This window comes from Rhineura floridana, chromosome 3 (assembly GCF_030035675.1).
Source record: "Rhineura floridana isolate rRhiFlo1 chromosome 3, rRhiFlo1.hap2, whole genome shotgun sequence".
Classification (NCBI taxonomy): Eukaryota; Metazoa; Chordata; class Lepidosauria; order Squamata; family Rhineuridae; genus Rhineura; species Rhineura floridana.
This window is the reverse complement of record NC_084482.1, coordinates 231,604,435-231,630,223: the sequence shown is the minus strand read 5'-3', so window position 1 is coordinate 231,630,223 and position 25,789 is coordinate 231,604,435. Positions and strand designations below refer to the sequence as shown.

The window sequence follows — 25,789 nt, the reverse complement described above, 5'->3', positions numbered from 1 at the left end:
ACACAAATATCCATCCCCTTCATGAGCAAAGGTGCACCCTCTTTTGCAGATGGAGGGGGGGAGTGTCCAAAGCTAAATCGGGGGTCACACACAAGTAACAAGATGCCTGACAAATACAATATCAAATATCAGCGCCAATACAAGTCAGCAAAAAAGTCCCTGCACAGAGAAATCCAACAGGTAAAGGAAACAGGGTTTAGGCTAACTTAAGCTGTTCCTTCGGAGCCTTTTTTAAAACTGTGCATGGCATTCTTATGTTTAATACGGGGAAGGGCCACAGGCCAGAAAGGGGCTTCCCGCCTCCCCTCCGTCTCCGTGGGAAGCAGCCGAGCAGCTCCAGCCACTTTAAGGGTTAAGAAAGGACGCCGGAGCGGAAGGAAAGGGCGCAAAGGAGGGACGTCCCTCTCCTGCCCCGCCTCTCTGCCAGAACTGCGGGCTGGGAGCGCCGGAGGAGCCCCTCTTCGGGCGATGTTGGCCGGCAGGGTTGCGTGGGGGGCGCCTCCCAAGAAAGGTAGGCAATGGGGGCGCAGGGCGGGAGAGGGCGAGGACCCCCTGAAGCGCCCCTCCCCGCAGACCCTCCCGATCGGAGCCCGCAGCTCTGCCCGTCCCGTCTGCTGCCCCCTGAGCTGGGCTGGCTGTGTGGGGCCGGATCGGAGCATCCCGCGGTGGTTCTGCTGATGAATTTCGTGGCCTTCAGCTTGGAGATGGGGCGCCCCATAGTAGGAACAGAGCTAAGGAGACGACAGTGCGCTAAATGGGCCGCTTCTGCATGTGTCCTCGTTTGCCCTTTGGTTCAGCTGTGAGAGTTGAATAGTGAGGCTCTTCTTCCAATACTGCCATTCTGCCAGCCCTCCCCAGTTTCCTATCCTGTTAGCATTAAAGTCGCCGTTTAATTCCGGAAAGCAGAAACGTGGCCCTGCCCTCCTTGTTTTAGGGTAGCCTGGCAGACAAACTGTTTAGCGAGTGACGTTTTTCCTGAAATGGGTGCAAATTGGGAGCGACTTCCCGCCCTCTTCCCACACCAGGTGTAAGTTCCCTACTAAATCAGAGGGCGTTCTCCAGCTTCTCCACACCACACACCTTTGTGGCACATCCACTGTGTACATGGCAAGTATGTGGCTTCCTCCCAAGAGTCCTGGGACTTCTTATACAGCCCAAGAGTGGCTGTATACTATAGCCAGTGGGGATTTTTCACATTCCGCAATGTTAAATGGAAAATAGCTCCCCGTGCCATTCTGATGCTTCCCATAAGCTCATTTCAAAACAAAACCTTACAAGACTTATAGTCCTGGACTCAGAGAGGCTTGCTTAACAACCCTGTCAATTTTCATGGCGATACACAAAACAGTCAGAGAGAACAGACAGTTCAAAGTGAAAAAACAGAGAGAAAAACCTCAGAGCCCTTTTGGACTTTTTTCTGCCAGAGTTCTCATAATCTGTTGAAAGTCATTACAAATCAGCCATGTTCACAGAGTACCTGTAATCCTAATACTGACCTTGCCCCACACTCTGACCTTCATCTGCTGCAGTTTAAAAGTTGAAAAATCCCTGGCTGATTTTTAATTAATTTAATAAATTTTGGCTGGAAGCCAATGAAAGCGTTGGGCATGCTCAGTAAGAACCAACTAGTGTTCTAAAAACCTCACAGCTGCTGGGCCTGGCTAATCAGGGGGCCCCACCCACACCAGACTTGATTTCAGGAGACAGTCCTGGCTTCCCTCAGAGAATCCTGGGAAGTGTAGTTTGTGAAGGGTGCTGAGAGGAGACTCCTATTCCCCTGACAGAGCTGCAGTGGCCATATAGTTTAACAGTCAGCCGCTCTGATTGAAGGTCTGTGAGGGGATCAGGGCGTCTCCTTTCAGCTCTCAGCACCCTTCACTAACTACACTTCCCAGGATTCTTTGAGAGCAGCCATGACTGTCCAAAGTGGAATAAAGGCCTGGTGTGGATGTGGCCAGGGACAGCTTTGGTTTAAATTTGGGTGGGAGTCTATATGTGCCTGCTGTAGAATAAAAAGGTGGGGGAAACGCTGAAAAGCAATGCTAATGTTCACAATGTTTTCCTTTTGGAAAGGAAAGGGGCTTCCCCTCTACCCAGTGCCCACCCATCCAATCTCCTTCCCCTCCCCTCCCTGCCCCTCTCCCAGTCAGTGTTGGACTACGACCTGGGAGACCAGGGTTCGAATCCCCACACAGCCATGAAGCTCACTGGGTGACCTTGGGCCAGTCACAGCCTCTCAGCCTCAGAGGAAGGCAATGGTGAAACCCCCTCTGAATACTACTTACCATGAAAACCCTATTCATAGGGTCAACATAAGTGGGGATTGACTTGAAGGCAGTCCATTTCCATTTTCAAACATGATTGCACAGAAATTAAACCCATTGAACTCAAAACGTATGCAAATGATCAAACCCACCCTCCCTTCTCCTCCTTCCTATCCCCTCCCTCTTGCCCATTCCCTCCCCCTCCCTTTCCTCCTCCCCATGGTCAGTTTTACCTATCTTTAGCATGATTGCATGGAAGTAAATACCACTGAACTCTATAACCATGCAAATGATCAAACCTGCCTTCCCCTTCCATTGCCACCTCCAATATGGTCCGTCCCCCTTCCCCTCTTCCTCCCCCATGGTCAGTTATTCCTATCCTAACCATGATTGCATAGGAGTAAATCCCATTGAACTCAATACACATGCAAATGATCAGACCTGCTTTTTTCCCTCCTTCCCCTCTTCCTCCTCCCCTGCCCACTCAGAGGCACATGTTACCAAATTCTTCCAAGCTACACAGCAAGTGGATTGGACTGTGAAAGACCAACCCAAATTGTGCTTGCATTTGGACCAATTTGTAGGGCAGTCCAATATCTCAGAGAGGAGTTCAGGTCTCCTGCTCCCCTGGTGCATTCACTAGAGCTGCCCAATTTCCCTGCTTTTTAAAGTTTGGTAGAAATAGCAGTGGGCTATAGGTACATTCTTAAAACGCAAGGTTTTTTGCCTATTAGTGATTTCTGTATGAAGCCACTGGGAGTTTTCATTGAGGGATTTGGAGCAAAATGTCATCACTTTATGGAGGACCTGCAGCTCTATGTCTCCATTACATCTGGACTGGAAGTGACTGTGGCACATCTGGACCAGCGCCTGGGTGCAATGGTGCCTGGATGAGAGCCAATAACTTTTAGACCTTGGCAAGAAGGAGGCCTTTGAGTGTTGATATGAAGGAACTATTTTGCTGCTGTAAGTGTGCACCTCTTTTATTCTTTCAATAAGTTATTTCTATTTACCAGTGTGCGTTCATTCAGGAGAGGGTTGGCTTTGAACCGGTACCTTGGTCACTGACCACAACTAACCATGTGTGTGTCCTGCCACATGCATTGGTCCAGATGATATTAGAGACAGCAACTCCGGACTCTCCTTTCGCATCTGTGCACATCAGTCTCTGGGCTTCCATTCGGCTCTGACCCAGCTGCGTCATTAGTCACAGCACTACTTGTACTTGTCCTTTGTTCTTCCCCAGTAGTTCACTGAGTGCCATCTGTCCTGGGGGGTCTCATCTTCCAGCACTGTCTTGTGTTGCAGGTAACAGGGGGTTAATCTTTTTGGGAGGGAGGGAGGGGATGCGAGCTGCCCTCTGGGCAGTGGAAAGGGCCATGTTCCTGTCAGACAGGATCCATCCTAGGTTTGTAAATTCCAGCTGTTAATAAGTACTGGGCTGTCCACCTTAAATGGAGGAACAACTGAGCAGATCTTTGTTATAATTGTTTCTCTGTGACTCTTTTCACAACCTGTTACCAAGCACCTACTGCTAAACTAACTCTGTACAAGGCCTCGAGCTTTGACAGTTAACCTCTGATATCAACAGAGCTCCCAGAAATATGTTTTCAAAGTACAAATCATAATACATTCACAGGATTTCTCCACAGCATTTTATCTCCTTTCCTTTTCATTCCATCAGGATACATCTGCGGAGTCAAGGCTGAGGGAGAACCATCTGAAGTATCACTGGAAAAAGCTGAGGAGCAGATGCAGGAGCAGAGACTGAGGAGTCAAGATGGAGCAAAGAGACAAGAGGAGCGACAGAGGCACACAGGGGAAAAACCTTATCAATGCTTGGAGTGTGGAAAGAGCTTCAGTCGGAGTAGCCACCTTACTTCGCATCAAAGAACTCACACAGGGGACAAACCTTATCAATGCTTGGAGTGTGGAAAGAGCTTCAGTCGGAGTAGTGCCCTTACTTTGCATCACAGAACTCACAGAGGAGACAAACCTTATAAATGCTTGGAGTGTGGAAAAGGCTTCAGTCGGAGTAGCCACCTTACTTCGCATCAAAGAACTCACACAGGGGACAAACCTTATACATGCTTGGAGTGCGGGAAGAGCTTCAGTAAGAGTAGCCACCTTACTTTGCATCAAAGAACTCACACAGGGGACAAACCTTATACATGCTTCGAGTGCGGGAAGAGCTTCAGTCAGAGTAGCCACCTTACTTCGCATGAAAGAACTCACTCAGGAGACAAACCTTATAAATGCTTGGAGTGTGGAAAGAGCTTCAGTCGGGGTAGCACCTTTACTTCGCATCAAAGAACTCACTCAGGGTACAAAACTTATACATGCGTCGAATATGGAAAGAGCTTTAGTCAGAGTGGCCACCTTACTTTGCCTCAAAGAACTCACTCAGGAGACAAACCTCATAAATGCTTGGAATGTGGAAAGAGCTTCAGTCGGAGTAGTGCCCTTACTTTGCATCAAAGAACTCACTCAGGAGACAAACCTTATAAATGCTTGGAGTGTGGAAAGAGCTTCAGTCAGAGTAGCACCCTTACTTCGCATCAAAGAACTCACTCAGGGGACAAACCTTATAAATGCTTGGAGTGTGGAAAGAGCTTCAGTCAGAGTAGCACCCTGACTGTGCATCAAAGAACTCACACAGGAGACAAACCTTATAAATGCTTGGAGTGTGGAAAGAAGTTCATTACGAGTAGCCACCTCACTTTGCATCAAAGAACTCACACAGGGGACAAACCTTATACATGCTTTGAGTGCGGGAAGAGCTTCAGTCGGAGTAGCAACCTTTCTTCGCATCAAAGAACTCACACAGGGGACAAACCTTATCAATGCTTGGAGTGTGGAAAGAGCTTCAGTCAGGGTAGCTACCTTTCTTTGCATCACAAAACTCATACAGGCGACAAACCTTATAAATGCTTGTAGTGTTGGAAGACCTTTCATCAGAATGGCTACCTTCAGGCACATCAAAGGATCTGTACAAGGGAAGAGATTTATCAATGCTTTGAAAAGTTTGTTGTTGTTATGTGACTTCAAGTTGATTAAGACTTATGGCGACCCTATGAATCAGTGACCTCCAAGAGCATCTGTGATGAACCTCCCTGTTCAGATCTTGTAAGTTCAGGTCTGTGGCTTCCTTGATGGAGTCAATCCATCTCTGTTTGGCCTTCCTCTTTTTCTACTCCCTTCTGTTTTTCCCAGCATTATTGTTTTTTTCTAGTGAATCGAGTTCCAAGGGCCAGATAGAAAGGTCTGGAGGGCCACATTTGCCCCGCCCTCAGGGCCAGATGTTCCGCATCCCTGGGTTGAAGGCTAACATCCAGTCCTCACAGCATGACTATGTTCTCTGTTGTTTCAAGAGGCAGCTCAGGCCCTGCCCGGGGGATTGAAAGTACACTATTTCTAGAAGAGATGTACAAATAAGTATAAAGCAGGCAGGTATAACTGTCAATCAACCAAAAAAGGGACATCCCCTCATTTCCTCCCCGCCCTCAAGAAAGGTAATGAAAGGCAAGCAAGGGATGGTGCTTGAGGGAAGGGTGCAGTGTAGCAGAATATTGTCGTACCATCCTTCTGGAAAGTCTGCATCCTCTGAGCATGGAAAGATGGTCTCCCACAGAGAGAATGATGGGATGCCCATAGAGCAGCCAAGTCTAACTGATGAGGGCTCCAGGCGGGGGGGGGAGGAGAGAGAGAGAGAGAGATCACTATGGGGAGGGGGAATTAATCCCAGCCAGGGTTTGGGTCCATCACCTTGGATATGGGGCCAATTGGAAATACCAAGGCAGTTGGGGGGACACTGCACCATCCCTGCCATGATTGACTCTTCCCTGCTGCTCCCTCAGGTGAAATCCCACCCATGCAGCACAGCACGAAGCAAGCTCCTGTGTCGTTCTTTCATGAAGTTACTTCTATTTCCCAGTGTACGTTCATTCAGGAGAGGCTTGGCTCTGAACCGGCACCTTGGCCACTGACCACGACAACTGTGTGAATTGGGGATTTTGCCTAAAGGCTCCAGGGCAAGGAGTGTCTGTCTGGCTCTTGCTGTCTGTCATCCTTGGCAAGTTTTCTGGGCTCTGAGCTTCCCCTTGGCTCAGGATGGTTAACCAGTCTAAGGGGTGGTGGCACTCTACCTTATACTGCCATTACAAATTGTTTATATATTGTTTTAAATTTTAAAATTGTGTTTTAAATTGTTTTTTAAAATATGTGTTTTAAATTGTATATTTGTTTTAATGTTTTTGATTGCTGTAAACCGCCCAGAGAGCTTCGGCTATGGGGTGGTATACAAGTGCAATCAATCAATCAATCAATCAATAATTGCAAAAGGGCAGTCCTTTCTTGGGGCTATGTAATGCCAAGGTTGCCAGGGATTTCATCTCATCTCCTGCACTCAATGGATCAGCATGTCATGGAACACATAAGTACTAAGAACATAAGAAGAGCCTGCTGGATCAGGCCAGTGGCCCATCTGGTCCTGCATCCTGTTCTCACAGTGGCCAACCAGGTGCCTGGGGGAAGCCCGCAAGCAGGACCCGAGGGCAAGAACACTCTCCCCTCCTGAGGCTTCCAGAAACTGGTTTTCAAAAGCATGCTGCCTCTGACTAGGGTGGCACAGCACAGCCATCATAGCTAGTAGCCATTGAGAGCCCTGTCCTCCATGAATTTGTCTAATCTTCTTTTAAAGCCATCCAAGCTGGTGGCCATTACTGCGTCTTGTGGGAGCAAATTCCATCTTCCAACATTCAGCTTCTTTGAATGTCCACGAGTTCTAGTATTATGAGAGAGGGAGAAGAACTTTTCTCTATCCACTTTCTCAATGCCATGCATAATTTTATACACTTCTATCATGTCTCCTCTGACCCGCCTTTTCTCTAAACTAAAAAGCCCCAAATGCTGCAACCTTTCCTCGTAAGGGAGTCGCTCCATCCCCTTGATCATTCTGGTTGCCCTCTTCTGAACCTTTTCCAACTATAATATCCTTTTTGAGATGAGGCGACCAGAACTGTACACAGTATTCCAAATGCGGCCACACCATAGATTTATACAACGGCATTATGATATCGGCTGTTTCATTTTCAATAACTTTCCTAATTATCGCTAGCATGGAATTTGCCTTTTTCACAGCTGCCGCACACTGGGTCGACATTTTCATCGTGCTGTCCACTACAACCCCGAGGTCTCTCTCCTGGTCGGTCACCGCCAGTTCAGACCCCATGAGCGTATATGTGAAATTCAGATTTTTTGCTCCAATATGCATAATTTTACACTTGTTTATATTGAATTGCATTTGCCATTTTTCCACCCATTCACTCAGTTTGGAGAGGTCTTTTTAGAGCTCTTCGCAATCCCTTTTTGTTTTAACAACCCTGAACAATTTAGTGTCGTCAGCAAACTTGGCCACTTCACTGCCTGCTCTTAATTCTAGGTCATTAATGAACAAGTTGAAAAGTACAGGTCCCAATACTGATCCTTGAGGGACTCCACTTTCTACAGCCCTCCATTGGGAGAACTGTCCGTTGATTCCTACTCTCTGCTTTCTGCTTCTTAACCAATTCCTTATCCACAAGAGGACCTCTCCTCTTATTCCATGACTCCTAAGCTTCCTCAGAAGTCTTTGGTGAGGTACCTCGTCAAAAGCTTTTTGAAAGTCTAAGTACACTATGTCCACGGGATCACCTCTATCTATATGCTTGTTGACACTCTCAAAGAATTCTAATAGGTTACTGAGACAGGACTTTCCCTTGCAGAAGCCATGCTGGCTCTGCTTCAGCAAGGCTTGTTCTTCTATGTGCTTAGTTAATCTAGCTTTAATCATACTTTCTACCAGTTTTCCAGGGACAGAAGTTAAGCTAACTGGCCTGTAATTTCCGGGATCCCCTCTGGATCCCTTTTTGAAGATTGGCGTTACATTTGCCACTTTCCAGTCCTCAGGCACGGAGGAGGTCCTGAGGGACAAGTTACATATTTTAGTTAGCAGATCAGCAATTTGACATTTGAGTTCTTTGAGAACTCTCGGGTGGATGCCATCCGGGCCTGGTGATTTGTCAGTTTTTATATTGTCCATTAAGCCTAGAACCTCCTCTCTCATTACCACTATTTGTCTCAGTTCCTCAGAATCCCTTCCTGCAAATGTTAGTTCAGGTTCAGGGATCTGCCCTATATCTTCCACTGTGAAGACAGATGCAAAGAATTCATTTAGCTTCTCTGCAATCTCCTTATCGTTCTTTAGTACACCTTTGACTCCCTTATCATCCAAGGGTCCAATCGCCTCCCTAGATGGTCTCCTGCTTTGAATGTATTTATAGAATTTTTTGTTGTTGGTTTTTATGTTCTTAGCAATGTGCTCCTCAAATTCTTATTTAGCATCCCTTATTGTCTTCTTGCATTTCTTTTGCCAGAGTTTGTGTTCTTTTTTATTTTCTTCATTCAGACAAGACTTCCATTTTCTGAAGGAAGACTTTTTGCCTCTAAGAGCTTCCTTGACTTTGCTCGTTAACCATGCTGGCATCTTCTTGGCCCTGGCGGTACCTTTTCTGATCTGCGGTATGCACTCCAGTTGAGCTTCTAATATAGTGTTTTTAAACAACTTCCAAGCATTTTCGAGTGATGTGACCCTCTGGACTTTGTTTTTCAGCTTTCTTTTTACCAATCCCCTCATGTTTGTGAAGTTTCCTCTTTTGAAGTCAAAAGTGACCGTGTTGGATTTTCTTGGAAATTGGCCAGTTACATGTATGTTTAATTTAATAGCACTGTGGTCACTGCTCCCAATCGGTTGAACAACACTTACATCGCGCACCAGGTCCCGGTCCCCACTGAGGATTAAGTCCAGGGTTGCCGTCCCTCTGGTCGGTTCCATGACCAACTGGTCTAGGGCATAGTCATTTAGAATATCTAGAAATTTTGCTTCTTTGTCATGACTGGAACGCATATGCGGCCAGTCTGTGTCTGGGTAGTTGAAGTCACCCATTACTACCACCTTTCCTAGTTTGGATGCTTCCTCAATTTCATATCTCATCTCCAGGTCTCCCTGAGCATTTTGATCAGGGGGACGATAGATCGTTCCCAATATTAAATCCCTCCTGGGGCATGGTATCATCACCCACAACGATTCTGTGGAGGAGTCTGCCTCTTTTGGGGTTTTGAGCTTGCTGGATTCAATGCCTTCTTTCACGTATAGAGCGACTCCGCCACCAATACGTCCTTCCCTGTCCTTCCGATATAGTTTATATCCAGGGATAACCGTATCCCACTGGTTTTCTCCATTCCACCAGGTCTCCGTTATGCTCACTATATCAATGCTCTCCTCTAAGACCAAGCACTCCAGTTCTCCCATCTTGGTTCGGAGGCTCCTAGCATTAGCGTACAGGCACTTGTAAGCAGTGTCTCTCTTTAAGTGTCTTTGGCACTTGTGGTTTGGCCTGTGGTAATTTTGCCCTTCTGAATTTATATCCTGTGCCCCTGCTCTCACAATGCCTACTTCTAGGCCTACCCCTTCTAAAATTTCATTATTTCTTTGGTTTTTATCCCAGGGGGGAGGTTTATTCCGAACCGGACCTTCCTCACCTCCTCTCGGGTTTCCCCCCTGTCAGTTTAAAAGCTGCTCTGCCACCTTTTTAATTTTAAGTGCCAGCAGTCTGGTTCCATTCTGGTTCAAGTGGAGCCCGTCTCTTTTGTACAGGCCCGGTTTGTGCCAAAATGTTCCCCAGTGCCTAACAAATCCAAACCCTTCCACCCGACACCATCCTCTCATCCACACATTGAGACTGCAAAGCTGGGCCTGTCTGGCTGGTCCTGCGCGTGGAACTGGTAGCATTTCAGAGAAAGCCACCTTGGAGGTCCTGGCTTTCAGCATCCTACCTAGCAACCTAAATTTTGCTTCCATGACCTCACGGCTGCATTTCCCCATGTCGTTGGTGCCAACGTGCACTGCAACCACTAACTCCTCCCCAGCACTGTCTACCAAACTATCTAAACGACGGGCGATATCTGCAACCTTCGCACCAGGCAGGCAAAACACCTTGCGGTCTACACGCCCATCACACACCCCACTGTCTGTGTTCCTAATGATTGAATCACCCACTACAAGGATCCCTCCACCCCCTGGAGATATATCCTCGGCACGAGAGGATAGCTGCTCATCCCCCAAGGAATGGGTCCCTTCTAAGGGATCGTTTCCCTCTTCCTCGGCTGGATGCTGTCCTTCCCCGAGACCATCGTTCTCCATGATAGCAGGAGAGCTATCATCGTTGGAGTGGGACACAGCTATAACGTCCCTGAAGGCCTCCTCCACACACCTCTCTGCCTCTCTCAGCTTTTCCAGGTCCGCCACCTTGGCCTCAAGGAAATGAAGTCGTTCCCGGAGAGCCAGGAGCTCATTGCACCGAGAGCACACCCACGACTTCTGTCCAACAGGCAGATAGTTGTACATGCTGCAGGCGGTGCAAAACACTGGAAAGCCCCCACACCACTGCTGGCTTCTTATGTGCATAGTTTTGTTTAAGGTTTATTACGTCAATAGGTTGGAGACTGTGGTTTAGTTGAGGTCAGGGAACAGACGGGCAGAGTGGGGGGCCCTGGCCTCCTCGCCCTGCTGCCGAACTCGCTCTGCTGCTTAACTCGCCTTGACGCTTCGTCAGCTGGGGCTCCCTCTAGCTCGTGGAGCAGGCTCCCTCGCTAGGGTGCTCTGACTTTATATGTGTGGCTGGTCCCTCCCAGCTACTGCTGCCAGCCAATGATGTGTTACTTGAGGCTGATGGCTCACCTATCAGCTGGGGCTTAACTCCTTAGGATTATTTCAGGCTTCCTTCCTTAGAGAGGGGTGGGGCTGTTTAAGGGCTTTTGTTGGTTGTTCTCCCACCTAGAACAGCCTGACCTTTTTTTAACCTAGGGAAACAGGGCTTTCGGTTGTGTTTAAGGACAGCTAAAGCTGCACTTTTTAGCAAGGACTGAGCTGACTCTCTCCCTGTATGTATCGGTGGAGTTTCCTTTTCCCCCTTCTCTCTGACTGGAATTTAGCCTTGTTTACAGTGTCCCCGAAGCTTTCCTGCTAGGGTGGTGTTGAAAACTAGCTTTCTATAGGCTTCCTTCTCCTAGGATCTGTCTCCTAAGATATAGGTTCTTTCAGGATTTGGCTCCTAGCTCAGGGTGACCTTGGGCTGCCCTTATTACTTATTGCTCTGAGCTGTTTTAATTCAATTAAAGAATGAAATAAATGGGAGCTATTTACCCTCTTCTCACTCTACTGCTTAACTCACCTTGACACTTCGTCAACTGGGGCTCCCTCTAGCTCATGGAACATCCCTAATAAATATTATATTTTGATGGAATTGATTTTTTTAGTGGCTGCAGCTCCTTCACCCTTAGCGTGTATCGCCCAGGATTCAAATCTTTCTCAGAGTTGGAATGACTCACCTGATGTTTCACAGGTATGCTTTGCTAGAGGTCACATGACAATAGCTTATGAGCCAAACGGTTTTTTCAGAGCACCCTTTTATCTTCCAGAAGAGGAATCATTTGCCAAAAGTCTAGGATGACTTTAGAAAGAAGAGATAGAACTGGGAATGCAGAAAGGAAATCAGCCAGGAAACCTGATGTCTTGCAAAGATGATGATAATTACTTCACCACACCTGACTTAAGTTGACTGTGTTTGTTCTGAATTAGAGTAGAGGTAACAGGTTGAATTCCTCATTTAACCCATTAGGAATCATAGTACCTAATTCCAGAATCGAATATAGTTCTCTACGTAATAAATTGTCTATGTTTTTTCCAAAAACCTTTTCCAAAACCCAAAACTTGTATTCTGTTATAGAATGAGGACACTGATTATGATGTTCTACAAGAGGCGCCCTTCTGTTATTCCTTAAATTACTCAAATGTTCCCCTGTCCTTATTTTCACCATTCTTGAGGTTTGTCCTATGTACAGTTTTTTACATCCACATTGTATAATGTAGATGACCCTATCTGTATTACAAGTGGAAAAGTGCCTCAAATGATATTTCTTCTGACGGGCAGGATTGACAAAAACTGTCATTCTGCTGGTGTTTTTACAAAAAATGCAGTGGCCACAGGGATGATGACCCAGGGGAGAAGTTGTACCTGGGAGTAAGCTCTGTCTATGTTGAGTGACGTCTTTTAAATCACTATGTAGTAGAATGTCCTTAAGATTCTTTGTTCTTTTATAAGAGATCCTTGGAGGTTCCTGACAGCCTTTAAGATGTTCCACTATATGCCAGTGTTTTCTTATACTATTCTCTAACTTATTAGTGATATGATCAAGTGATATGATAAGGAATAACAGAAGAGGGGCGCCTCTTGTAGAACATCATAATCAGTGTCCTCATTCTATAACAGAATACAAGTTTTGGGTTTTGGAAAAAACATAGACAATTTATTACGTAGAGAACTATATTGGATTCTGCAATTAGGTACTATGATTCCTAATGGGTTAAATGAGGAATTCAACCTGTTACCTCTACTCTAATTCAGAACAAACACAGTCAACTTAAGTCAGGTGTGGTGAAGTAATTATCAAGCAGGTTCAACTCATTGCATGTTGCAGAGTTCTATATTTCTTTGAATTTGGTTTCAGTTTGCTTCACATGACAACAGCGATAAGGAAGATACCAGAAAAAGTTTGTCTTAATATTTTACTGAAGAATTTAATTTTGTAAGTATATTTTGAAAATATTGAAGCAATATTGACTGCAGTATTATTTTTGTAATTTTTTTAGAATTAGAGATGTATTGAAGTTGTTAAGAGTTTTGCAACTATATTCTGAGATTAATGAAAGCTACATTTCTGTAACTGTGTTCTTCCAGAAATGCAAAAATGTGTATGTTTGAGTTGTTAGTATGTATTTAAGTTGTTAGAGTATTGTAACTATATTCTAAGATTAATGAAAGCAACATTTGGCTGCAATATTTCTGTAACTGTGTTCTTCCAGAAATGCAAAAATGTGTATGTTTAAGTTGTTAGTATGTATTTAAGTTGTTAGAGTATTGTAACTATATTCTAAGATTAATGAAAGCAACATTTGGCTGCAATATTTCTGTAACTGTGTTCTTCCAGAAATGAATATGTGTGTTTAAGTTATTAGTAAGTTTTTTAAAAAGTATTCAACATTTTGTATTTTAGCCCCTGATGAAGGCTTGACTGCACAAGCTGAAACGCGTTGGGCTTTAGCATATTTTACACGGAATTTTTTACATACAAGAAATCAATGGTGCCTCTGTGCACAGAATAAAGCTACATCTTTTCAGCATTCTGGTCTTTGACCTCCTATTTGTGCCACAACCACCACGGTCAGGTTTGCAGGGCCACCCAGAGGGTTTATGGGGCCCAGAGCACGCATGATGTTGAGGACTCTGGTGCTGCCCCTCCAAGGACTTATGCACATGGGTACAAAGCTGGGGCCCCCAGACGAGAATTCTTGCATTCACAGGCTACACGTGAGAATTCTCACCCGCAGCTCCACCTTGCCCTGGGATCAGGCAGAATGAGAGCTGTGCTTCATTTTCTTCCTTACTTTGGGGATGAGGGAGCCCGGATCAGGTTCTGCTTCTGGGATTCAGCTAAGTAGCTAAGTAGACAAGTTCTGGGCTTCAGCCTCACAGGTCTTCTCGTTCTGCCTGCTGCTGGCCTCCTCCAATCCTCACTCGCTCAGGATTCCTCCCTCAAGCCTGGCCTCCCACCACTCCTATGCCTTTCCCTGGGGTAACCAGGAGTGCCAAAGTGCCAAGAGGATTTCCTGGGCCCAGTCCACTGGATGTGGGTCACAGCCTCTGCTGCACTCACAGACGATGACACAAATATCCATCCCCTTCATGAGCAAAGGTGCACCCTCTTTTGCAGATGGAGGGGGGGAGTGTCCAAAGCTAAATCGGGGGTCACACACAAGTAACAAGATGCCTGACAAATACAATATCAAATATCAGCGCCAATACAAGTCAGCAGAAAAGTCCCTGCACAGAGAAATCCAACAGGTAAAGGAAACAGGGTTTAGGCTAACTTAAGCTGTTCCTTCGGAGCCTTTTTTAAAACTGTGCATGGCATTCTTATGTTTAATACGGGGAAGGGCCACAGGCCAGAAAGGGGCTTCCCGCCTCCCCTCCGTCTCCGTGGGAAGCAGCCGAGCAGCTCCAGCCACTTTAAGGGTTAAGAAAGGACGCCGGAGCGGAAGGAAAGGGCGCAAAGGAGGGACGTCCCTCTCCTGCCCCGCCTCTCTGCCAGAACTGCGGGCTGGGAGCGCCGGAGGAGCCCCTCTTCGGGCGATGTTGGCCGGCAGGGTTGCGTGGGGGGCGCCTCCCAAGAAAGGTAGGCAATGGGGGCGCAGGGCGGGAGAGGGCGAGGACCCCCTGAAGCGCCCCTCCCCGCAGAGCCTCCCGATCGGAGCCCGCAGCTCTGCCCGTCCCGTCTGCTGCCCCCTGAGCTGGGCTGGCTGTGTGGGGCCGGATCGGAGCATCCCGCGGTGGTTCTGCTGATGAATTTCGTGGCCTTCAGCTTGGAGATGGGGCGCCCCATAGTAGGAACAGAGCTAAGGAGACGACAGTGCGCTAAATGGGCCGCTTCTGCATGTGTCCTCGTTTGCCCTTTGGTTCAGCTGTGAGAGTTGAATAGTGAGGCTCTTCTTCCAATACTGCCCTTCTGCCAGCGCTCCCCAGTTTCCTATCCTGTTAGCATTAAAGTCGCCGTTTAATTCCGGAAAGCAGAAACGTGGCCCTGCCCTCCTTGTTTTAGGGTAGCCCGGCAGACAAACTGTTTAGCGAGTGACGTTTTTCCTGAAACTGGTGCAAATTGGGAGCGACTTCCCTCCCTCTTCCCACACCAGGTGTAAGTTCCCTACTAAATCAGAGGGCGTTCTCCAGCTTCTCCACACCACACACCTTTGTGGCACATCCACTGTGTACATGGCAAGTATGTGGCTTCCTCCCAAGAGTCCTGGGACTTCTTATACAGCCACAACAGTGGCTGTATACTATAGCCAGTGGGGATTTTTCACATTCCGCAATGTTAAATGGAAAATAGCTCCCCGTGCCATTCTGATGCTTCCCATAAGCTCATTTCAAAACAAAACCTTACAAGACTTATAGTCCTGGACTCAGAGAGGCTTGCTTAACAACCCTGTCAATTTTCATGGCGATACACAAAACAGTCAGAGAGAACAGACAGTTCAAAGTGAAAAAACAGAGAGAAAAACCTCAGAGCCCTTTTGGACTTTTTTCTGCCAGAGTTCTCATAATCTGTTGAAAGTCATTACAAATCAGCCATGTTCACAGAGTACCTGTAATCCTAATACTGACCTTGCCCCACACTCTGACCTTCATCTGCTGCAGTTTAAAAGTTGAAAAATCCCTGGCTGATTTTTAATTAATTTAATAAATTTTGGCTGGAAGCCAATGAAAGCGTTGGGCATGCTCAGTAAGAACCAACTAGTGTTCTAAAAACCTCACAGCTGCTGGGCCTGGCTAATCAGGGGGCCCCACCCACACCAGACTTGATTTCAGGAGACAGTCCTGGCTTCCCTCAGAGAATCCTGGGAAGTGTAGTTTGTGAAGGGTGCTGAGAGGAGACTCCTATTCCCCTGACAGAGCTGCAGTGGCCATATAGTTTAACAGTCAGCCGCTCTGATTGAAGGTCTGTGAGGGGATCAGGGCGTCTCCTTTCAGCTCTCAGCACCCTTCACTAACTACACTTCCCAGGATTCTTTGAGAGCAGCCATGACTGTCCAAAGTGGAATAAAGGCCTGGTGTGGATGTGGCCAGGGACAGCTTTGGTTTAAATTTGGGTGGGAGGCTACATGTGCCTGCTGTAGAATAAAAAGGTGGGGGAAACGCTGAAAAGCAATGATACTGTTCATAATGTTTTCCTTTTGGAAAGGAAAGGGGCTTCCCCTCTACCCAGTGCCCACCCATCCAATCTCCTTCCCCTCTCCTCCCTGCCCCTCTCCCAGTCAGTGTTGGACTACGACCTGGGAGACCAGGGTTCGAATCCCCACACAGCCATGAAGCTCACTGGGCGACCTTGGGCCTGTCACAGCCTCTCAGCCTCAGAGGAAGGCAATGGTGAAACCCCCTCTGAATACTACTTACCATGAAAACCCTATTCATAGGGTCAACATAAGTGGGGATTGACTTGAAGGCAGTCCATTTCCATTTTCAAACATGATTGCACAGAAATTAAACCCATTGAACTCAAAACGTATGCAAATGATCAAACCCACCCTCCCTTCTCATCCTTCCTATCCCCTCCCTCTTGCCCCTTCCCTCCCCCTCCCCCTCCCTTTCCTCCTCCCCATGGTCAGTTTTACCTATCTTTAGCATGATTGCATGGAAGTAAATACCACTGAACTCTATAAGCATGCAAATGATCAAACCTGCCTTCCCCTTCCATTGCCACCTCCAATATGGTCCGTCCCCCTTCCCCTCTTCCTCCCCCATGGTCAGTTATTCGTATCCTAACCATGATTGCATAGGAGTAAATCCCATTGAACTCAATACACATGCAAATGATCAGACCTGCTTTTTTCCCTCCTTCCCCTCTTCCTCCTCCCCTGCCCACTCAGAGGCACATGTTACCAAATTCTTCCAAGCTACACAGCAAGTGGATTGGACTGTGAAAGACCAACCCAAATTGTGCTTGCATTTTGACCAATTTGTAGGGCAGTCCAATATCTCAGAGAGGAGTTCAGGTCTCCTGCTCCCCTGGTACATTCACTAGAGCTGCCCAATTTCCCTGCTTTTTAAAGTTTGGTAGAAATAGCAGTGGGCTATAGGTACATTCTTAAAACGCAAGGTTTTTTGCCTATTAGTGATTTCTGTATGAAGCCACTGGGAGTTTTCATTGAGGGATTTGGAGCAAAATGTCATCGCTTTATGGAGGACCTGGAGCTCTATGTCTCCATTACATCTGGATTGGAAGTGACTGTGGCACATCTGGACCAGCGCCTGGGTGCAATGGTGCCTGGATGAGAGCCAATAACTTTTAGACCTTGGCAAGAAGGAGGCCTTTGAGTGAGTGGTCCCTGTGTCTGGGAGATCGCTCAGCTACCTGCTCTGGACTGTGTTTCACTCCCTCTGAAAGCACAGATCCATAGCCCTGGACCCATCATGGCTGGGAGTCCCTTTTACCAGTTCCAGTTGGTGAGACCGCTACGGCTATTCCTGGACCAAGATAGCTTGGCCACTGTGGAGCTAGCACTGGTAATGTCAAGACATTATTGAGAAGGGGCAGCTGGAAGACGGTGATGCTGCTGGAAGGTTAGAGCAATTCATTTTATGGAGTTAAGTATTTGTTCCGGCGCATCTCTTTGTGGGACCCTGTGGCCGTGAAAGGAGGATTGCTCTGCCTTCGGCTGTCCTGTCCTGGGGGGGGGGGTTTCTGGGGGCTTTTTATTTGGGCAACATTTGGGGATTACTTGCAAGCCGCCTTGGAAGGATTTATATCCTGAATGGTGAGATCTAAATTAATTGTAGCTAATGAGCAAAGAAACAAATAACTCTCCTTCCCACCCACCAAAAAACCCCTGTGGGAGGACACTGCCCCCCTTCTAGCCCCAGCAGAACCCCCTTTGCTGCTGCCCCACTGATGTTGGGGGGTCTCTGGAAGGACCTCCCTCTTCCTACCCCCTAACATGGGATCTCTGCTCGCCTGGAGGCTCCTCCACGTCCAGCACATCCAGAGGGCAGACTAGCACCGCCCCCCAAGGAGGACCCCCAAGTCCATTGCGCAGGAGCCCCCATACTTTCTGCTTCTCCTCCTCCACCCCCAGCTGTCTCCGGAGTGGGACTTACTCCTCTCAGCCCCAGAAGAAACTCCTGCCCAAGCCCCTCCCCTCCCATGGGGCTCCAATGGGGCTCCGAACGGAACTTGTTAAGTGAAGGGGCAAAATTGAGATTTTTCTGTCATTCTTCGCTCTTCCTAGATTTGCGGGAGGGGGGAGGGGAGCTTCTTGTTAGGATAGGCTTCATTCCCTTTACCTGTGATGCTCTGACTGACTTCCTTCCGTCATTGATACCAATACATACAACCACCACCAGCCATCAACAGAAAAGTAGACCCGAAAACTGGGAAAAGCCAACTGTGCCGTCAGCTAGAGATCTTTCCTTTAGAACTGTGGCTTCTCTGTGCAACCTGACTGACTGTTAACTGTTGTGAGGGAATGAAAGGGAAATGAATGGCCTGAAAGCCAATCCCGACAAATATATAAATTTAAAAATACATTTTTTAAAAAAAATTAAAAACACATGCTAAAATGCATGGGAGAAGAGGAAAGCCTTGACCTGGTGCCGAAAAGATAAGTGTTGGCACCAGGCACACCTAGTCAGGGAGATCATTCCATAATTTGGGGGTCACCACTGAGAAGGGCCTCTCCCTTGTTGCCACCCTCCCAGCTTCCCTCGGAGTAGGCACTTGGAGGAGGACCTTTGATGTTGAGCATAGTGTACAGGTGGCTTCATGTTGGGAGAGGCGTTCCATCAGGTATTGTGGTCCAAAGCCAGGTAAGTCTTTATAGAATCATAGAATCATAGAGTTGGAAGGGGCCTTGTAGGCCATCGAGTCCAACCCCCTGCTCACAGCAGGAAATCCACAGCTAGAGCATCTCCCGCAGATAGCTGTCCAGCCTCTGCTTGAAGACATCCAGCGAAGGGGATCCCACCACCTCCCTAGGCAGTCGGTTCCATTGCCGAACTGCCCTTACTGTCAAGAAGTTCCTTCTAATGTCCAATCTGAATCTACGCTCCTGCAACTTAAAACCATTAGACCTAGTCCTACCCTCTGGGGCAGCAGTGAACAAATCTGTACCCTCCTCTATGTGACAGCCCTTCAGGTACTTAAAGAGTGCAATCATGTCACCCCTCAGCCTTCTCTTCACCAGACTGAACATGCCAAGTTCCTTCAACCTTTCCTCATAAGACTTGTTCTCCATACCGGCTATCATCCTCATTGCCCTCTTCTGAACCCTCTCCAACTTGTCTATATGTTTCTTAAAATGAGGCGCCCAGAACTGAACACAGTATTCCAGATGAGGCCTGACTAATGCAGAATATAGTGGGACTATTACTTCCCTCGACCTGGAAACTATAGCTCTGTTTATGCATCCCAAAACCGCGTTTGCCTTTTTTGCCGCAGCATCACACTGCTGGGTCATGTTCAACTTGCGATCCACTACAATTCCAAGGTCCTTCTCACACGCACTACTGCTAAGCCGGGTATTTCCCATCCTGTACCCGTGCATTTTGTTTTTGTGGTCTAAATGCAGAATCCTGCATTTGTCTTTATTGAATGTCATTTTATTAATTTCAGCCCAATTTTCTAGTCTATCCAGGTCCCTTTGGATTTTATTCCTGTCTTCCATTGTGTTAGCTATCCCTCCCAATTTCGTATCATCCGCAAACTTCATAAGGCTTCCCTCCACCCCATCATCTAAGTCATTGATAAAAACGTTGAAGAGTATCGGCCCCAGGACAGAACCCTGTGGCACTCCACTCGAGACCTCCTTCCAGCCCGAAGCAGAGCCACCGACGACCACTCTTTGAGTACGGTTTTCCAACCAGTTGTGAATCCACCTGACAGTATTTCCATGTAGTCCGCATTTGACCACTTTGCTAATCAAAAGGTCGTGGGGGACTTTGTCAAACGCTTTGCTGAAATCTAGATAGATGACATCTACAGCATTTCCACCATCTACTAAGCTAGTGACCCCATCAAAAAAAGAGATAAGATTAGTTTGACAGGATTTTTTCTTGACAAACCCATGCTGGCTCCTACTAATCACAGCATTGTCATCTAGATAGTTGCCAATGGACTCTTTTATTATCCGTTCTAATATCTTTCCCAGTATTGAAGTCAGACTGACCGGCCTGTAATTCCCCGGATCTTCTTTTTTACCCTTTTTAAAGAGCGGGACGACGTTTGCCCGTCTCCAATCTTCCGGCACCTCTCCCGTTCTCCAGGATTTCTCAAAGATGATGGCAAGAGGTTCCGAGAGTACATCCGCTAGTTCCTTCAATACTCTGGGATGCAGTTCATCAGGCCCTGGAGATTTGAACTCATTTAGGTTAACTAGATACTTCCTGACTATCTCATCAATCTTGAACTGCAGTCCCGACCCCTTACTGAGATTGCTACCGATGCAAGGTGGGTAATCAGAGGCCCACCCTAACACCCCCTTATCTGTAGAAGCCGGGCTCCATCAAGGTCATAAAGCCCTTGAAGTTTTAGGGAGGATGTTCCATTGGGCCATTGATTGATGGGCCCCTTTTCCATGAAGAAATTTCCTGATTGGTTAATTGGATCCGGGCTGTTGCTGGGCAGCTTGCCATAAGTATGGGGCTCCAACCGTGGCTTTCGTTCCTCTCCTGGGTCCCATCCTGCCTACTTGATGCTGCCTGCTGAGCTTCCATTTTGCATCAACTCTCCTGCCTGTTCCTCCCTCTGAGGAGAGGGGTGTGTGCAACTGTCTACCTGTGTGTAAGGACAGACTAGGCTAGATGGCTTTCTTGATTTTCTGTTGGGTGCTGATATTAAGGAACTATTCTGCTGCTGTAGCTGTGCACCTCTTTTATTCTTTACTAAAGTTAATTTCTATTTTCCAGTGTGTGTTCATTGGTTGTCTCTGAACCCTGTACCTTGGCCAGTGACCACAACTACAGTGTAAATTGGGTATTTTGCCTAAAGGCTTCAGAGCAAGGAGTGTCTGTTTGGCTATTGCTTCCCGTAATCCTTGGCACGTTTTCTGCACTCTGAGTTTCCCTGTTGTTCAGGGTGGTTAACCAGTGTAAAGGATGGTGGTCGTCTATTACCCTGCAGGGCTGTTTTGAGCGGGCACAGCCTTGGCAGAGAAGGATATTTTGCCAGAGTCAATTGGCCTGGTTGGGGAATTGGCTTCTGGGATGGTGGAGGGTGTCCTGGGAGAGCCCCCCTCCCTCACGCAAAAAGTGTGATAACCTCTGTTTCAGCATTTTAGCTTCTAATGATAGTTCTGGTTTAATTTGTTCTGACACCCAATTATTGGTCTTTTTCACAGTTCATGGTACCCGCAAAACTCCTCCAATGCCACATTTCAAATGAGTTGATTTTTCTTTTCACTGTCCAACTTTCACATTCATACACAGAGATTGGAAATACCATGGTCTGAATGATCCTGATTTTAGTGTTCAGTGATACATCTTTGCACTTGAGGACCTTTTCTAGTTCTCTCACAGCTGCCCTCCCCAGTCTTAGCCTTCTTCTGATTTCTTGACTGTTGTCTCCCTTTTGGTTAATGACTGTGCCGAGGTATTGATAATTCTTGACAAGTTCAGTGTCCTCATTGTCAACTGTAAAGTTACATAAATCTTCTGTTGTCATTACTTTAGTCTTCTTGATGTTCAGCTGTAGTCCTGCTTTTGTGCTTTCCTCTTTAACTTTCATCAGCATTCGTTTCAAATCATTACTGGTTTCTGCTAGTAGTATGGTATCCTCTGCATATCTTAAGTTATTGATATTTCTCCCTCCAATTTTCACACCTCCTCCTTCTTGGTCCAATCCTGCTTTCCGTATGATATGTTCTGCGTATAGATTAAATAAATAGGGTGATAAAATACACCCCTGTCTTACACCTTTTCCGATGGGGAACAAATCGGTTTCTCCATATTCTGTCCTTACAGTAGCCTCTTGTGCAGAGTACAGGCTGCGCATTAGGACAATCAGATGCTGTGGCACCCTCATTGCTTTTAAAGCATTCCATAGTTTTTCATGATCTACACAGTCAAAGGCTTTGCTGTAATCTATAAAGCACAGGGTGATTTTCTTCTGAAATTCCTTGGTCCATTCCATTATCCAACGTATGTTTGTGATATGATCTCTGGTGCCTCTTCCCTTTCTAAATCCAGCTTGAACATCTGGCACTTCTCGCTCCATATATGGTAAGAGGCTTTACTTTATTTGCATGGCATATTAAGGCAATAGTTTTACAATTATTGCATTCCCTGGGATCCCCTTTCTTTGGAGTTGGGATGTATCTTGAACGCTTCCAGTCTGAGGGCCATTGTTTTCTTTTCAATATTTGTTGACAAAGTTCTGTCAAAATTTGGAGAGATTCAATCTCAGTAGCTTGTAGCAACTCTATTGGTATGCCATCTGTTCCTGGTGATTGTTTCTTCCAAGTATTTTAAGAGCAGCTTTCACTTCACATTCTAAAATTGCTGGTTTTTCATCATACGGTTCCTCCATGAATGAATCTGTCATCCTGACATCTTTAATTTCCCATTAATTTCTTCCTGTACTTCTGCATAAAATCTCTCAATTTCCTCTTCTTCTGTGTTCGCCATTGGAGCATAGACTGAGAGGATGGTTATGTTGATAAGTTTCCCATTAAATCTCATTGATCTCGCTCCCTCCGACCTTGCATTATACTTCCTAATTGCTTCTCACTATAGAGCAACCCCGTTTCTTCTTAATTTCTAGTTTCCTGCATAAAATATTGTGTAGTTGCCCGAAAATGGCCCATTCGCATCCATTTTAATTCACTCACGCCAACTATTGTAATGTTGATGCATTCTATTTCTTGCTTGACAATTTCTAACTTTCCCTGGTTCATGCTTCTGATATTCCATGTTCCTATTGTGTGCGTCGTGCAGCTCTGGACTCTCCTTTCGCATCTGTGCACATCAGTCTCTGGGCTTCCATTCGGCTTTGACCCAGCTGCGTCATTAGTCACAGCGCTACTCGTTCTTGTCCTTTGTTCTTCCCCAGTAGCTCACAGAGTGCCATCTGTCCTGGGGGTCTCATCTTCCAGCACTGTCTTGTGTTGCAGGTAACAGGGGGTTAATCTTTTGGGGAGGGAGGGAGGGGATGCGAGCTGCCCTCTGGGCAGTGGAAAGGGCCATGTTCCTGTCAGACAGGATCCATCCTAGGTTTCTAAATTCCAGCTGTTAATAAGTACTGGGCTGTCCACCTTAAATGGAGGAACAACTGAGCAGATCTTTGTTATAATTGTTTCTCTGTGACTCTTTTCACAACCTGTTACCAAGCACCTACTGCTAAACTAACTCTGTACAAGGCCTCGAGCTTTGACAGTTAACCTCTGATATCAACAGAGCTCCCAGAAATATGTTTTCAAAGTACAAATCATAATACATTCACAGGATTTCTCCACAGCATTTTATCTCCTTTCCTTTTCATTCCATCAGGATACATCTGGGGAGTCAAGGCTGAGGGAGAACCATCTGAAGTATCACTGGAAAAAGCTGAGGAGCAGATGCAGGAGCAGAGACTGAGGAGTCAAGATGGAGCAAAGAGACAAGAGGAGCGACAGAGGCACACAGGGGAAAAACCTTATCAATGCTTGGAGTGTGGAAAGAGCTTCAGTCGGAGTAGCCACCTTACTTCGCATCAAAGAACTCACACAGGGGACAAACCTTATCAATGCTTGGAGTGTGGAAAGAGCTTCAGTCAGCGTAGCAACCTCACTTCGCATCACAGAACTCACACAGGGGACAAACCTTATCAATGCTTGGAGTGTGGAAAGAGCTTCAGTCGGAGTAGTGCCCTTACTTTGCATCACAGAACTCACAGAGGAGACAAACCTTATAAATGCTTGGAGTGTGGAAAAGGCTTCAGTCGGAGTAGCCACCTTACTTCGCATCAAAGAACTCACACAGGGGACAAACCTTATACATGCTTGGAGTGCGGGAAGAGCTTCAGTAAGAGTAGCCACCTTACTTTGCATCAAAGAACTCACACAGGGGACAAACCTTATACATGCTTCGAGTGCGGGAAGAGCTTCAGTCAGAGTAGCCACCTTACTTCGCATGAAAGAACTCACTCAGGAGACAAACCTTATAAATGCTTGGAGTGTGGAAAGAGCTTCAGTCGGGGTAGCACCTTTACTTCGCATCAAAGAACTCACTCAGGGTACAAAACTTATACATGCGTCGAGTATGGAAAGAGCTTTAGTCAGAGTGGCCACCTTACTTTGCCTCAAAGAACTCACTCAGGAGACAAACCTCATAAATGCTTGGAATGTGGAAAGAGCTTCAGTCGGAGTAGTGCCCTTACTTTGCATCAAAGAACTCACTCAGGAGACAAACCTTATAAATGCTTGGAGTGTGGAAAGAGCTTCAGTCAGAGTAGCACCCTTACTTCGCATCAAAGAACTCACTCAGGGGACAAACCTTATAAATGCTTGGAGTGTGGAAAGAGCTTCAGTCAGAGTAGCACCCTGACTGTGCATCAAAGAACTCACACAGGAGACAAACCTTATAAATGCTTGGAGTGTGGAAAGAAGTTCATTACGAGTAGCCACCTCACTTTGCATCAAAGAACTCACACAGGGGACAAACCTTATACATGCTTTGAGTGCGGGAAGAGCTTCAGTCGGAGTAGCAACCTTTCTTCGCATCAAAGAACTCACACAGGGGACAAACCTTATCAATGCTTGGCGTGTGGAAAGAGCTTCAGTCAGGGTAGCTACCTTTCTTTGCATCACAAAACTCATACAGGCGACAAACCTTATAAATGCTTGTAGTGTTGGAAGACCTTTCATCAGAATGGCTACCTTCAGGCACATCAAAGGATCTGTACAAGGGAAGAGATTTATCAATGCTTTGAAAAGTTTGTTGTTGTTATGTGACTTCAAGTTGATTAAGACTTATGGCGACCCTATGAATCAGTGACCTCCAAGAGCATCTGTGATGAACCTCCCTGTTCAGATCTTGTAAGTTCAGGTCTGTGGCTTCCTTGATGGAGTCAATCCATCTCTGTTTGGCCTTCCTCTTTTTCTACTCCCTTCTGTTTTTCCCAGCATTATTGTTTTTTTCTAGTGAATCGAGTTCCAAGGGCCAGATAGAAAGGTCTGGAGGGCCACATTTGCCCCGCCCTCAGGGCCAGATGTTCCGCATCCCTGGGTTGAAGGCTAACATCCAGTCCTCACAGCATGACTATGTTCTCTGTTGTTTCAAGAGGCAGCTCAGGCCCTGCCCGGGGGATTGAAAGTACACTATTTCTAGAAGAGATGTACAAATAAGTATAAAGCAGGCAGGTATAACTGTCAATCAACCAAAAAAGGGACATCCCCTCATTTCCTCCCCGCCCTCAAGAAAGGTAATGAAAGGCAAGCAAGGGATGGTGCTTGAGGGAAGGGTGCAGTGTAGCAGAATATTGTCGTACTATCCTTCTGGAAAGTCTGCATCCTCTGAGCATGGAAAGATGGTCTCCCAGAGGGAGAATGATGGGATGCCCATAGAGCAGCCAAATCTAACTGATGAGGGCTGCAGGCGGGGGGGGGGGAGAGAGAGAGAGAGAGAGAGATCACTATGGGGAGGGGGAATTAATCCCAGCCAGGGTTTGGGTCCATCACCTTGGATATGGGGCCAATTGGAAATACCAAGGCAGTTGGGGGGACACTGCACCATCCCTGCCATGATTGACTCTTCCCTGCTGCTCCCTCAGGTGAAATCCCACCCATGCAGCACAGCACGAAGCAAGCTCCTCTGTCGTTCTTTCATGAAGTTACTTCTATTTCCCAG

General features: G+C 46.7%; 2 protein-coding genes across 2 annotated transcripts in view; both read left to right on the top strand.

Moving 5' to 3' along the window:
• Positions 1-25,789, top strand: part of LOC133381949 (H-2 class II histocompatibility antigen, E-D alpha chain-like) — a 411,219-nt gene that overhangs the window by 267,821 nt on the left and 117,609 nt on the right. The window lies entirely within an intron of this gene.
• Positions 251-25,507, top strand: LOC133381959 (zinc finger protein 91-like). Its single transcript, XM_061621584.1, has 3 exons — positions 251-511; positions 3,949-5,175; positions 23,588-25,507. Exons 1-3 carry the CDS (start codon positions 469-471, stop codon positions 24,787-24,789), a joined length of 2,472 nt encoding a protein of 823 aa, XP_061477568.1. The 5' UTR covers positions 251-468; the 3' UTR covers positions 24,790-25,507.